Source organism: Haemaphysalis longicornis, unplaced genomic scaffold (genome assembly GCF_048455015.1).
Source record: "Haemaphysalis longicornis isolate Haplotype H1 unplaced genomic scaffold, Haemaphysalis longicornis Haplotype H1 scaffold_9, whole genome shotgun sequence".
Lineage (NCBI taxonomy): Eukaryota > Metazoa > Arthropoda > Arachnida > Ixodida > Ixodidae > Haemaphysalis > Haemaphysalis longicornis.
The window spans coordinates 28,956,535-28,972,116 of record NW_027526460.1 but is presented as its reverse complement, the minus strand read 5'-3'; the positions used below and the strand labels follow the sequence as shown (position 1 = coordinate 28,972,116).

The 15,582-nt window shown below is 49.7% G+C and overlaps 2 protein-coding genes across 2 annotated transcripts; one reads left to right on the top strand and one right to left on the bottom strand.

The window, feature by feature from the left end:
• The first annotated feature begins 218 nt into the window (after positions 1 to 218).
• On the top strand, positions 219 to 1,809 carry Prdm13 (PR/SET domain 13). The gene is made up of 2 exons (XM_077684766.1): positions 219 to 925; positions 1,442 to 1,809. Exons 1-2 carry the CDS (start codon positions 312 to 314, stop codon positions 1,692 to 1,694), a joined length of 867 nt encoding a protein of 288 aa, XP_077540892.1. The 5' UTR covers positions 219 to 311; the 3' UTR covers positions 1,695 to 1,809.
• Positions 1,810 to 2,360: 551 nt separating this feature from the next.
• On the bottom strand, positions 2,361 to 15,019 carry LOC144153106 (solute carrier family 41 member 1-like). Its single transcript, XM_077684765.1, has 6 exons — positions 14,944 to 15,019; positions 12,805 to 12,891; positions 10,687 to 10,978; positions 7,859 to 8,367; positions 6,685 to 6,758; positions 2,361 to 5,576 (listed from the first exon to the last, which is right to left on the bottom strand). Exons 1-6 carry the CDS (start codon positions 14,973 to 14,975, stop codon positions 5,035 to 5,037), a joined length of 1,536 nt encoding a protein of 511 aa, XP_077540891.1. The 5' UTR covers positions 14,976 to 15,019; the 3' UTR covers positions 2,361 to 5,034.
• Between the last annotated feature and the right edge of the window lie 563 nt (positions 15,020 to 15,582).

Here is a 15,582-nt window from a genome sequence, read left to right as displayed (position 1 = left end):
GTTCCATCCTTCGGTGACGCCCTTTCAAGCAAGGGCCCGAGCTGACTGAATCCCCTTCTGACACCATGTATCAGTCATGACAGAACGGGGGGAAAAGCCTTTATTAGTTGTAGCTCCGTGCTTTTATAGCTATGCCGAACACAGTCACGTGGGGCTGTAATCGCTTGCATTGATAGCCACGGCCGGTTTGTACGAGCATGCGCAGCTTGCACGATACATAAGCTTTCCTTTGTAGCCTTACGGCTGCATATAATGCGGGTGGCAATTTTTCCCCTCGGCAGAACTCAAGCGGGCTCAGAAAAGCGCGGTACATGAGCAGCGGCGGCGGCAACAGCGGGTGCCCGGAGGAGACGGCCCTGGTGGCCGCGCATCCCCTCCCGGCAGGCTGCCGGTCGCAGCCCTTCGCCGCTTCCTACTCGTGCACGCACGCGCTACGGCGGATGCTGCTGGACGCCAGGACAGCAGCGAGTCCTGTCACCCGTCCCCTTCCCGTGGCGTGCATCGGCGCCGAGCTCCTGCTGCCGACCACGTCGTCCACGACGGCGGCGGGCGGTCCCCTGTGCGCCCGGCTCGCGCGCGACTGCCACGAGCAGAACGCGCAGCTGACGCGCCTCGGCTGCGGCCGGCTCTCGCTGAGCACGACGCGGGCGCTGTGCGCGGGCGAGGAGCTTCGGCCGTGGCTGTCGCCCGCGCTGCTGGCCGAGCTGGGCGTGCCCGTGGCGCTGACGCCGGCGCACATTCGCGGCCACCGCTGCTACGCGTGCCCCGACTGCGGGCTCGCCTTCGAGCAGCCCAACCCGCTCAAGGCGCACCTCGCCCTCGACGCCTGCTGCAACCGGCCGCAGCGACGCAGGATGCCGCCCCCGCCCACCGCGGCGACGCCCCGGCACGCCTGCGCCTTCTGCGGGAAGCTCTACTCGCGCAGGTGAGCAAGCAATGCGCCCATTTGTCCCAAAGTCCTCGGGAGCCGACCCCTCCGCCATGTCTTCTGCGTCACTTCTGTATTAACATTTCGAAGTTCAAATTTTCATGCGAAAGGGACGAACTACCATCCTATGCCCTCCTTGCCTTTATTGACTTTAGGGCAAAGCATTCTTTGCCTACTAATCCCGGTGAGCTGGCTGGGAGCTTGGGCGTCTAGCTGTCTATCACAAGGGTATGTAGGCTCACACGTTTGATGACATGCTTAATACATGCCGATATTGCGTACGAAAGAAACCTTTTTTTGCACGGTTTATTATGTTTGAGCACATTTGAGGGCAGTTATTCTACCCAATTGAGTCTATTCCGAATGCCAGCACTGTTGCTTGAATTGAAATTAAAAGCAGACATTGCATTCGTTGTTCCTAAAACCAGTTAAACCTCCGCACCCATACTTTAAAAAAAATCTGCTTCGGAAAGAGGTAATGTACCCCGCTGCGAACGAATGCAACGCGTGCAGGTACGGGCTGAAGATCCACGTGCGCACGCACACGGGCCACAAGCCCCTGCAGTGCCCCTTCTGCGGGCGGCCCTTCAGCGACCCGTCCAACCTGAACAAGCACGTGCGCCTGCACGCACAGAGGGACACGCCCTACCGCTGCGCCCTGTGCGCCAAGAGGCTCGTGCGGCGCAGGGACCTGGACCGACACCTGCGCGCCAGGCACCAGGACGTGCACGGCTCTTCCGACGACGCCACCGCAGCGCGCTCGTGAGGAGCGCCGCGTCCGCGATAGTCTCCGAAAGTATAGTGTTTCGTCGGCAAAGGAAAGACCTGTTGGCCAGTGGGGGCCGCAGTGAGGGGACAATAAACTTTTCTTGAATTTTTAAGGATCATGTAGGCAGCTTCCAGTGGAAGAACTAACGGTAGCGACGTTGAGTACACGCAATTTGACCAGACCATGGTCTTTAAGGTTTTCACGCCCTTTGTACTCTTAAGTTCAAAACGATGAAGACGTGTAACTTATCGCAGGTGTTCAACTGCCCGAGTCACCAACATACGTAGCGGGGTTTGTCAAGGTATGCATGCTCATGTCGCCGGCAGCATGCCAACACCTCAAAAGCACCTTATGGGAACCGTTTAGTGTGCACTCGCGGCAACAAAAGGTTAACACTCGAAAAAGGATGATCTGCAGTTCCTGAGGATAAAATTTTCCGTCGTTGAAAATTACGGAAGCATGTCGGACCGATTTTCGCTCCTGTTGAGTCGACACGCCGAATGAAGCGATGTCGATCGCCGTTGTGTGTCCGTGCATTACAACGATAATGTGCACGTCGACGGTCTCAGTTTTGTTTTATTTCGAGGTGTGTATCAACAACGAAAAATAAAGACACGGAATGAGCTTACTTTTCCATCGACTATACGAGATATGTACAAGTATAAAAGGACATTTTTTTTTCTATCTTTCCCTTTCTGGTTTTTATTTTATTTTTCTTTGTCTCGTTCTTCTTCATGTCCTTTTTTGTGAGGCGCAGCTGCTCCCAGCTAAGCCGAACATATGTGGCCACTATTCATGTTCTGGTTCATTACAGGAGCTAATTCCCATTACATATGATGTAGGCATTCGGGCGATTGTAAGGGGGATTCACCTGTTAACATTCCTATGGCATTTACTACTTCATGACCCTCGGGCTTAAGAACCACCGTGCACTTATACGGAAAGTTTTGCAGATACATGAAAATTCTCCAAACGGCCTAGCTTGCTCATTTTGGAACCATGCCACTTCTGTGCTGAAATAAAGAAATAAAACTCTCGCTCGCTACTCCACTAGCGCCGTTTAGTGAAAACTACATTAACCAAGACGTGTTTCTTGTTTTCTGCTTTTTGCAGTAAAGAAATGATATATTTCCAAAAGAAGCGAACTACGTCGTCAGGAACATTTTTATGTTTCTGTAAAACTTCTTGTATCAGTGCACAATGGTTTTTTAGCGCGTAGGTCATGAATTAGTAAGACTCATAGGAATGTGATAAGGACAGTTCCTCTCAACAAGATAGCTCAGGGAAAGGTAAGTAAACGTCGTTTATTTCAGTGCATTCGCCCCACTGTAAAACGCCCAATGTCGAGAAGCACACACAAGAACTGCGGGTTAACGCGAGAGAAATACTAGGAGCGCACAAGTACGATATGCATGCTTATCCAACGCCGCCTGTATAAATATTGCCTAATGCATCGCCCGCTTTCCAATGGGAGCGGTAGGGACGCTTAGTTCAGGCACTCATCCGCTATGTGGCGCGCGCCGGCGGACGTCCCGCCTTACGTCACTGCTCGCGAGTCGCGAACACTACACCCACTTCTACAGCGTGTGTCTGTCAGCTTGCCTCGAATGAGTCGTAGCGCCGCCTGGGGAACGCCAGACAAACTGTCAACTATTTTGCATAGTTTCCGAGAAGCGGCGCTGGCTGGCGGACATGAAAGCACGCAAAAAGGCTACGAAGCGGGAAAGGGTAGGAGAGAGCAACAGGAGAGTGGCTGTTTGGCCATTTTTCGCTCACGCGTTAGGCAAGGATTATACAGGCGGCGTTGGCTTATCTCACTTAACCTGAACCGTGCCTCCAAGTCACAGAGCACCTCGTTCTAATGTGTTGCTGCTTTCGTCAGGTTTTACCTGGAACGACACGATCGTTTGGTGCGAGTAAATCATTCCCTTTGTATTTTGTGGTATTCCAATCAAAACATGCAAGATGGAAAAAATGCTGTTCGTGAAGGTCGAATAATGGCGCTGTGTTGTTATATTTATGAAGCCGCATTTAACAGCTTTGTTGCTGAATTTAAGTTACGCATCCATTTGACTTGCATGGAAAGAGAAATCGCGCTATTTGTGGTTTCTAGTTCATTTTTTCATGGTCACTTTTTATTTGTCACTGACTGTACATGTTGGCAGCACTAGACCAGCAGGTCGTTTAATAATTCCACCTTCCACTACCGTTATCCGCCTCCTCAAAACGCCAGCTGCATGTATACACACGCGCAGACATCCCGAAGCACCCACCGAACACAACAGCCGTCGTCCTCGCCGTCGCGACTCTGTTAAACGGATCGCGCTGTTTCGCAAGAGTGTCTTTGTGGAAAAGCTAGCTTAAATGCATTGGCTGAGGGGCCACTATCCTCACAAGACACGGGGCTGCGTTCGTCTCGTAGAGCGCGCTTTGAGATTACCGGTTGAGCTTGTGATGCAAGTGATTACCACTTCGGCTAAATTTGTTTAATAAAGTACAGTTAAACCCCGATCTAATGAAGTCACTGGAAACCGCCAATTATTTTGTTACATCGAGAACTGCGTAAAATCGGGACTGCCATTTTACAAGTAGTTGATTCCATAAATTCCACGTCTAAAGGAGGAGCATCCCAGCAGCTACCATGACATCGTAATTGCGGCTGCCGCGGCGCTCGCCTGCAAATAATTTAGCCATGCGCTAACAGTCCGCCGTGAAAATAATAAGCCAGCAAGGGTTCACCCTAAGTCATCGTACCCCAGCGTACGCGCGAAACACAGCGCTTTTTGTTGTACCACTTCCCGGCTGAGCGGAACGTTCGTGGCTCGCATGTCCTCAAACCAACGAAACCGTGGCTTCCCCCAACTTCTCTTGTGGGGTGTTCTTGAGGTTATTTTTCTTCGACGCAATTCCAGACGATGTCGCATGGATGACGTCGTCCTTTCCCTCCAAGAATGTGGAAAGCGCGATGGCCCGGTCTGCGTTTACGGCACTGGTGAATTTAACTCGTAGAGCTCCGTAAAAAGAGAACTAGAGGCCTCGTTTTCGTTTTATGACAGAGCGCAATTACCTTTGTGACGTTCTGACGAAACACATTTTAAATCGCTCCTTTTCTAAATGTCTGTTTCTTGAAATACTTCGTTAATTCGGCAACGGTGCTGAATCTATTTCGTTAGTCCGAATTCATACAAGCATTGAATGAACCGGGGGAATCCGAATTTGTTCGTTAGATCGGGAAATTCGTGAGATCGGGTTTCTTTAGGTCGAGTTTTGACTGTATTAGAACGGCTTGGTGACTTCTCAAAACAAATCGCCTCGTGGCACCACGCGCGCCGCCCGATCAGCTGAGCGCGCCCGCGGCGCCACCACCGTCATGCAGTTCGGTGACGAGGTCCAGTCCCGCGTCCAGCTGCTGCGGCGCAGCGTTGACGTCGCCCAGCGCGCGCAACAGGTGGAAGGAGAGGGCGAGCAGGCCGATGCCCAGCAGGTCCCCGAGCGCGGTCAAGTAGGGGATGGCGGCGTTGTCCGGGTCGATCTGGCGTCCCCACATCCAGTAGACCATGCAGCGGGACAGGTAGAGCAGCAGGAAGACCTGCAGCAGCGCCGAGGAGAAGTAGACCAGCAGGAAGACCGGGGTGACGGCCATGCGGCTGGGCCTGACGAAGCTGATGGTGTACGTGAAGACCAGGTGTCCCGGCAGAACCATCATCATAAGCACGCGGGCGGTGCGCGCGTTGCGGCCCTTGCCGAAGAAGGCCGAGCAGGGGTCCAGGCAGATGCCGCCGGTGGCCTGCAGCAGCGGCTGCGCGCCCATCTTGGTGCGCTGGTGCAAGTACGTGGACAGACGGCTCGTCTGGATCGCCACCAGGTTGCCCGCGACGCCTGCACGCGCGGGATCAGACATCGGTTGTGAGATGTTTGAGCTGCGTTGGGAACTCCATTTAAGAAGCGCGATGGCCTAACTCTAAATGAGCATCTCGAGTGACAAAAGCTCTATTGACTTTGCTGCGAAGTGCAAGACTTGATCAGACTCTTCAAATAGGGCTTCATTAGTGAGCGCATCATCGTAATCATATTTCTTCACATGCATCTGGTGTAGCAAGCTAGGTGCCTTTGCCAAGCTAACCTCACAAGTACCCCTAAAGACCATTCTCTCTCTTTCTCTCTCAAAATCAGCACAAAGCTTTGTCTCATATACAAACAGCTAGCCTGAACGTTATCCTGCCTTAGCATTCGACGTGGATGCGGAAATTGTCTGCCGAACTCAGCCTCGATATATTTTTAGCGGCAATGAGTGTGCGGGGTCTGTCCAAAGGAACGTATTCTTAGGCACAGGCTACCTTTCTTTTTAAATCGTCCCTGGCAGAACTAGACAAAACGAGGCAGAGTTACATCCTCGTGTTAGCCCTGAAAATGACGTACTAAGGAATAAATTTACGCAAACGACGAGGACGAAGAGACGAGAAGACCAGACGAGCGCTCGTCTTGTCCTCTTTATATTCGTCCTCGTCTTTTGCGCAAACTTGTACGTCATGAACCAGCTAGCCGGCAATCAAGTCGTGAAAACGACATTTTACTTTAGTTAATTATTGCACGTCCTGGCCTCAAAATTCGCCTTCTCTCTCTCTCTCGAATTCAGCACAAGGCTTTGCTTTATATACAAACAGTCAGGCGTCCTGAAAACGTGTGTTACCTAAACGCGACACAGCACAGAAAGCAAGCTCACGTCTTTAATAACAGCTGTGTGAAAATACTTTGCACAACTTTTTCTTACACCTCTCTATCGCAGGCGCCTAAACACGTTTCAGAACGGATGTGCACGCCATAAATGCCCCACCTGGATGCTCTCCTTTTCAAAACCTTTCTGTTACAAAAAAAAATACGACTGGCCAGCCCGTGATTTTTTTAATCTTCTGGATAGACTGCTTCAGCATCCGAGGCAGTGCGCACACCGAAGAACAAAATGTCGCCGAAAAAGTGTCACACTTACCGCTGATGACAGGCTGGAATACAGCCAAGTTCTCGAATGTCGGCACGGTCATGTCCAATATGGAGCCGCCCAGGCTGCGTGTGAAGTACGTCGTTCATGCCTCGCAGATGCGCGCTTGAGTAACTCAAAGAACGTGCAAGAAACCATGGTTGTATAACCTGCGTCACCCTGTCTATATCTAACTGATACTATCCGCCAGTTTTATGCTGCAAAAATGCACACTTCAAGTTATTTTTCAATTGCCTTGGCTAAACCCGCAAACACCAACAGGGACAAGTTATATGCGAGCCTCCCTGAAAATCAGGCTGAATGTTTCATATAGCGCAAAAATGTGACAACAGCTGACAGTAGGGGAAGGAAAAAGAGAATTTGAAAAGAGCTACTGGTTCTTAAAAGTCATCTCAATTCCGGAGAAGACTGCCCAGAGTAAGGCCAACCACTAAATCAGCTATCCTATAGAATTTCTTGGCGTCACATTATCTCAATGCTTGTCACAGCCTGACGGATAAGAATATAACAACTTGGAAAAATTCGTTCGTTATCTGAGAACTCACAGCCAGCCCACAGAGGCGGGTCAGAGGAAGACAGTACAAATATATCATTGTTACAGCCTTTGCTGTTTAATTATACCTCTTCCTCCTGAACCTGTTCGTTCAATTCATACTTCTTTACAAGACTACAATTTTCGTTCATTCAAAACATCGCCATGACAGTGACATTGCAATTTTAACGCAAACTTCAACAGTCAAACGAAGAAGAAATTCTGGAAGAGTTCAGACTGAACGTACACTCTCTCGTACTGCACTTGTGACGTCAACGGACATAGTTTGTGAGATCGGCGGCCCTGACAAAAGTTACCACCAATAATTTTCGGTTTTAGTAATGATAGTGCGGTTGTAGTGACGGCCTAGTTTCGTTTTACCGCCTCACTTCAAGCATGGAGTCAACACGCACAAAGGGATACGTTTTTCGTACCTCATAGATCACATTGATATTGTGTGGTGGGGAATTCCTAACTTATGCAGTACAAATTTATCACCCCCTTTCGGTGACGACAACGTCCTTCGGGGACTGAGAGGCGTTTTAGCGAGCTATCGAAGGCTCCTAATCTTTCAAGTAAAACCCGATCGTATGTTGTCTCCACGGGCCCCTGCTTAAATAAAGGGTTGCTCGCCTGGAGATGGCCATGGCGGAGATGATGGGAATCCATCCGCTCCAGAGCACGGACGAGGTGTAGGCGTTGCTGCGCGCGATGAGCACCCAGAGCGGGATGAAGAGCAGGAAGAAGATGACCACGCACAGGTAGAGGCGCACGTCCTCGGTGCCGCCGAAGAGCAGCGATCCCGAGCCGGCCAGCAGCGCCAGCGTGGTCAGGTCTCCGAGGGAGGCGGCCACGGGGATGGCCACGTTGTCCGGGTTGATGTGGTGCTTGCGCGACAGGATCACCACGCCCACCATGACGGAGCCCAGCACCAGGCTGGCCACGCTGGCCGTCACCAGGCTGCTGGCGCACAGCATCAGGGCGCTGTGCATATCGAAGCGCCGCTCGGTGATGAAGCCCATCATGACGGCGAACAGCGACGCCAGCAGGGACACCACGGTCGCCTGGCACTGCACCAGCGCCATGTTGCCGCTGGCCATCTTCCACTGCTCCCGCAGCGTGTCCATGTTGCCCAGGTTGGCCTGCGATAAGGAGGCCACCACGCGTCTTCTCTTGTACGCTTGCAGCGGCAGGGCTGAAGCAGTGTGTGTGTGTGTGTGTGTGTGTGTGTGTGTGTGTGTGTGTGTGTGTGTGTGTGTATATATATATATATATATATATATATATATATATATATATATATATATATATATATATATATATATACAAGAGAAGAAAAACTTCGAACAAGGTAAAAGCACGATTGTGGCCTACGTTTCAGCAAAGAGAACTTGCTTTCCTCAGGGCAATCTCTCGCCTGGCAGGCAGGGTTTATATAGGGGCAGGACCCCAGGTGAAAGGAGAGGGAAAGATGAAAGGGAAATTGAGCAAGCTGATTGGTTTCGGAGTGTGTCGGGGGAGAGATTGAGGGGCCAAGAAGGTTGTCTAGTTTAAGCCGCGAAGTAGGTCACACGGAAGTCAGCTGATGGTTGATATTCGTGGAATTTTTTGACAGAAAGGATGAGAGGGTGCTTATTGACCCGCCGCGGGGTATAGGGAAAGGATCTTAGAACCGCCGGAAGCAGACCAGGCGGTGAGGGTGGGGTCTGCTTCCGGCGGTTCTGAGATCCTTTCCCTATACCCCGCGGCGGGTCAATAAGCACCCTCTCATCCTTTCTGTCAAAAAATTCCACGAATATCAACCATCAGCTGACTTCCGTGTGACCTACTTCGCGGCTTAAACTAGACAACCTTCTTGGCCCCTCAATCTCTCCCCCGACACACTCCGAAACCAATCAGCTTGCTCAATTTCCCTTTCATCTTTCCCTCTCCTTTCACCTGGGGTCCTACCCCTATATAAACCCTGCCTGCCAGGCGAGAGATTGCCCTGAGGAAAGCAAGTTCTCTTTGCTGAAACGTAGGCCACAATCGTGCTTTTACCTTGTTCGAAGTTTTTCTTCTCTTGTGTTCTCTACCATCTCAAAGTTCTACTACTCCCTATATATATATATATATATAACTCACGAACTCACGACCTCCAGAATACCAGACCGGTATTCTGGAGGTCGTGAGTTCGGATCCCACCTGGCGGGCATTTTTTAACCACTCTCTTTTTGACTACAAAAATTCTTCATCTGTTTCTATGACCTGCCGCGCGCGCATTCCCCCCTTTGCTTTCCGAGGTTTTCTTGACTGCCACCCCTTATTTTTTCGCGCTGCTCGTGCGTGTGTGCGCTGTGCGCGCACGGCAAAGTGGCTTCACCTTAGTTACACCAAAACAGCAGAAAAGAGCACTTTACAGAAAAAAAAATTAACATTGCATTTTTACCGACAAAGTATGTTACGCGTATACTTGATTTTTTTAGAGGCAAAGCCACTTTGGGGCTGCGGCTGTTGGTGACTTCCGTTGTCGTCGTAATCGTCGTCTCATGTAGTCACGGTACTAAAACACCGGGACACTCGTTTACGCCTCGCGCTAAAGAGTTTCGTGTTTCAAAAGAGAAGAGACTCTTACAATACATCTATCCCCCAAAGGTATCATTTCCGTTGGCAAAAGCGCCAAGGCGCCAAGAACACACTTATACACCACATGCTTCGCCCATCCTCAGGTTTCACGTTAGTGCAAATGGCCCGGGATTTTTTTCCGTATATTACCCATCAACGATTTTCACGGTCCATAATTTCGTACAAACACATTGATTTCGATTCATATTTACTAACCTAAGGTGCGCTCCAATCACCTAAGCAAATGTAAAGACAGCTACGCGTGACAGCAGCCACCTCAGCGGCGTTACAAATACTTACTGGATGGGCTCACGAATACTTCAAGCCTGACAGAGTGGAAGACCTTCGCAGCATCTTGTTCAGGAAGCCACGTTGATAGAAGCGACGTTGACGCACGTCTATCCCCTCGTCTAACCAGTCGCATGACGGGGAGGAACTAGCAAGCGTGACTCGCATCGCCTTCTTGCCGAGGGAGGAGGAGAAAAGGAGGAGAAAAGCGAACGTAAAGGCCGGGAAGTTGGCCGAAGTAGAGCCTGGCTTCCAACGCGGAACTGGGGGTAGGGACGATCATGGGATGAAAGAGAAGGCAGGCGAAGTGGAAGAGATAGGAGCAGGAACGCGCGTGCCATCTAGTCCCTTTTTGGGAACTACAGTCGTTCGTCCATGGCCTCCGCGATCACCCTGCGCGCGTTTTGGGAATCTCGGAGGCCATGGTACGTCTGAGCTTCTGTTGTTCAGGAAATGTAGAAGGGCATTCGTCGCCTTCTGTGAAGACGATGGTAGGGGCCAATGTCCTAAGATGGTATCTACTGTGAACGGTCGCGCATCGCACAAACACCGAAAGTGCGCCCGTTTACCTGAGTGGACATGCGGGCGGCCATGGTCATCTCGAGGTTTCCCTTGAGGCCCAGCAGCGCGGGAACCAGGATGAAGAGCTCCGTGACGCGCTGGAAGACGGGCCAGTGCTGCACCATGTCCAGCAGCAGGCCCGCGCACACCGTGCCGAAGCCGGACGCCAGGAAGGGCACGAACACCTGCAGGGCCGTCGCCTGGATGGACTCCTCGAACCACAGGTCGTCGTCGTCGGCGGCAGCAGCAGCGCCGCCGCCGCTAGCCACCGCAACCTCCACGCGCACGACGTCCCCGTCGCTGCAACCAATCGCCGTGTCGGCGGCGAAGCCGTGTTTTGACACAGCTTGCCCTTTACCACCATCTCCATGCAATGAGAACTCTCAAAAGACGACAAGCGGGTGAGAGACAAAGAAAGCAACTTCACTGTGTAATACGAAAAGGCCGGAACGGCTCTACGCCAGCTCGTAAGTGAACTTGTTCACGTATACAGGTGAACAGCCATAGCGGCGGTCCTTCGTAACTGGGTGTGCCATATGATACTTATAGCTTCTATACAGGGGCAGGACTCCTCTTCATAGGGGCGTTTTTTCGCCTTGTTTGACACGCAGTCGACGACACCGGAGGTATCAGTTATCAAGCAGTAGGGTTAATTGTCACAGCTTTGCAGTTCATCATCGTCATTCATCATTTATTAAAGCATTAAGGACCCCAGAGGGGTATTACATAATGGGAAGGGGGGAGGGGTGGCAGTGTCGTTATAGTACATATGTGGCACAAGAAAAATACGGTTTCACACAAACCGTATTTCTTCCGAAAGCTACATGAATCGCCGGGAAACAGTTGCTATAAGGTGACTAGGTCGTGTTGGGTGGAAAGATAAGAGATAAAGGTGAACGGACGACAAAATAGGAGAGAACGAGGGAGGGAGGAGAGATACTTTCACTTATCGTATACAGTGAAACCCGGTTATAGCGAACTGCACTATGCGCCGCAATTAGTTCGATATATCCAATAGTTCGATATAGCGAAACCCGCCAATAACGAGTTTTTTGTTACGAGTTCGCAAATCGCGGGACACCCCGCATCCCCACATGCGGAAACCAACACAATATGAAGTATGTCGTTACCATACACAAAACAGTCCATTTACCGCAAGCAATAAGGCTACTTTCCACCTCAACTGCCTACTTCACACAAAAAAAGAAATGATTCTAGTTTTCACTTTCATTGTGGCGGCGTCAACTAGCACAGCATTCGAGTACGTGTCCTTCAATATCGAAGCAATAATGTGTGAGCATATCAACTGCCGAAAGCGCTTCATGAAGCATTGGACGGCTTTAACTCGCGACATCATCTGCCTCTTTGGAACTTTCAACAGCACCAACTACCGTGACATCGACGACGGTGTCTGGATATGAGGGGCTCACAGTGACGGCAACCTGGTCGTCGACGACACTCAGGAAATCCCCGAAGTAATTCTATGGTCCCGTTTACTTGTGCGCAGTTGCAGTCATGAGCCATTTTCAACTAGCCCGGCTTTCCACTCTGCTTCAGTTACGAAAAGTGTCGGGCGTCACGTCGCTCCATGTGAGGCTCAACGTCTCAACCGCGGCCAATCAACATTTCAATTACCGCTGTGAGACCATGCATTTCGGCGGCAATTCTAGGTTCACCGAGCTCGATGTATCCGATGTGAACTTCGTTATAAGGAATATGTTCCGCGTGTATTTTTATAACTGATTTGTTTTTGTTCGATATATAGCATAATTCGCTCTATCCGGGTTCGTTATAATCGGGTTTGACTGTACATACCAGAACTCCAAATCCTCCGCCACAGCTTTACTTAACTTTTCTGTTGTGCATGGTAAGCGGTCTCCGCCTCAGTTATACGCTTCAAGGAGCAGGACAGCAAGCTTTGCATTTGCAGAGGGGAGAGAGAGAGAGAGAGAGAGAGAGAGAGAGAGAGAGAGAGAGAGAGAGAGAGAGAGAGAGAGAGAGAGAGAGAGAGAGAGAGACTTTAAAGGAGCGCCTGCAGGTTCGTGTTTCGTTCCTGCGTCTAAAGACCTACGCGTTTTCAAAGAAGGTGTCCGAGGTCTAGAGAGAAAGTCATCTCGTGCACCTACCTTCCCAATGGTCGGTGAGGCCTCTTGGTGCGAGCCAAGCCGGCGTCGCTGTCATCCTCCTCGGGAGCCGCCGGGGACGGGTGGCCACTGCGCGTGAACTGGCTTTCAGTAAAGGCTTGTGTATGTACATACGGGAGTAGTAATATGAGAAGTATTGTGACTCAAGGTCTTCGGGTCGCCGCGATTTGCAGTTGTTGTAGCATCTCTTTTGATGACTAAGGGATGGTCAAGTAGCGAGGCATATATTTTTGCAGGGTTGTCTAGCGCATTTACATTGAAATGTTCTCAAACTGTGAACCGCCAGTTTAGCGTTTGCATACCTCCTTCAAGGACTGCTTCGACGTTGAAGTGACAAAATACAGAAGCCGTCTAAAATTTGTAATTGTCTAGTTGCTTGAATGCGTGCATGTAACAGTTCGAACTGTCTGCGGACTGACGGAGCAAGTTGGGATAGCTCAGTGACATTTGCATTGCTCACTAGTGTAAGCTGGAGTGCGCAGCCATGTTTATTTAAAACTTCTGCAGCTGAATTACCAACGATTTAGCACTTACAAGGCCCATTGTAATGAAATTATGGCAACGGAGTGATGAGGGGTTGAATTGTGAACATGTCTACTCACGTGAATGGCAGTCACGTAATTTCTTGCGTAATGCCGTACTGGCTGTATAAATAACCGGCAAAAACGGAATCTGTTTATCTCGTACAGTTCGAAAACAAGTTCAGTTTATAAAATAGCTCTGAACAGCGCACGCATATAACGGAAAGAGCTTCAATGTGGTGTATGTTGCGACCGGGAACCAGGTGGCAGCCTGCGTCAGGATAGCGTGACCATGGTGAGATACTTGCCGGTGAAAGTTGCCTCCATTTGGACTACGAGATGCCAGCGGCAAACTTAATGAACATAACAGCCTTACGGCAGACATGGTTGCTACAAAGATTCCGGCATGAGTGCTCAAACCACCAGAGAAACAGCTTTCGAGCTATCCAAAATGCACTGGCCCCGACGCAGTCAATCTTGCCGTTTTTACACGCGCAAACCCAACAGTCAAAAGTTTGCAGACGGAGCGAGAATTTCAAACTGCTGTCAAGTAAACGATGCACAAATGAACTTCTACTGCGTCGTAAGACCGCAGGAATTACCCGATATATACACCACGATGGCTCGGAGTACTTAACAGCGTTCGCAGTAGAATACAGACCTATTTTCGGAACCATCTTAGCTGCTTATTGAAGTATTGTTTCAGAGTTGCAAAAATTTTCCAGGTTTGTTTTTTCTAACAGAGAAGAAGTCAAAACAGCTATAAAAACTGTTCGTTTTTACAGGCCATAAAACTGCTCCTTCAATATTGTTATTTCCTCCCAGATGTTTAGAATTCGTTTTACCGGGGTTTTATTTTTTTCCTGTTTGAATTTTGTTGCGTTTCGCGTACGTTATTCTTTGAAAAAGCGCCACCGCTTCCCTTATGTAATATGCTGTTGGGCTTTAAGCTATGGATAGATGCAATAAATGCAAACACGTGGTTCTCAAAGTTGCCAAAGATTTGTTGGTTCCCAAGGAAACGGTGTTGCCATGGCTGAATCAGCAGTTCTATATATATACTTTCCCGTTTTCAAATGTTAAAAAGAGAGGAACTCTGTCAAGGAATATTTTTACAAAGTATGAGACGCACTATGCGAGGCTACTTTAGCGACCAACCATCAGGATGCTCTCAGACAGCTCAAAAGACATGCGTGATAATGATTAGAGGAATGTATTTCATGTTGATGCAGGTACGACAATCAATTCGTGCATTTACATAGTGTTTGATAACCTATATAATTTTCTTCTTTGCCAGGTCGCGAACTCCAAGTATGATAAGTACCACCTCTAATATATATGGCTTTTATATGACGTCGCAACCCGTATTATATATGACATATTAAGAACATTGTATGGAACTGCGGGTGTATCCGATTGGTACCTAAATTTGGTGACTCCCACGGATTGATACGCGTACAGTGCGCCGCAAACGTCGTTTTAGCGCCGAAACCATCCGCGAAACTAACCTTCGAGTTTATTGTTTTTGTTGAGAACAGCGTGTTACAGCCGCTGGTGCTTAGAGTAAAAACGAAGGGCGGCTTAATAAACAAGGACTCACGTTGCCGCGTGGCGAGGCTGGCGGTCCTCCATGGTGCGACTGCGAAGTCGCTGCTCCAATTAAGATAAGCGCGCCATTTACTACCGGCCAAGGCTGATAACCATTCCATTTGCTGACAGCAGGTGTGTTTGGTCGCTTGCCCTCATCTACGGCCAACAAAGTAGAGTCGGGATCAGGAACACTGCCCGCACCGTTCGGGATGCAACCAAAAAGGTCAAATACACGGTCTGGACTGCACCGCTTTGCGTGCGAAAATTTTTATATCTCAATTCCTTTCTAGTGGCATATTTGTACTAAGTGTTATCTGCAGCGGCTTTCACTTCTTCAACCGATATGGGTTAATTGCTCCCAGCTGTCTTTTATTTTGTCCTCGATACTTGGCATGCAACTAAGATATCCTCTTCGAAAAATTTCTGTATATTACACGACCGATACGCAAACAACCGTAGGTGATATTCAAAGAAAAGCTGGTGAACGTCCTCTTTTTTGGATTGACGTGCGTCCTTTCCACTCAATTTAATCTGTCGTGTTTGGTCGTGCGCGTGCACTCTCAATTTCAAGCGTCCGTTTGGTAGACGTCTCCATCTCCGCTAGTCGCTTGGCTCTCACACAAACGAGTGCTCCGGGACAGCGTTCTTC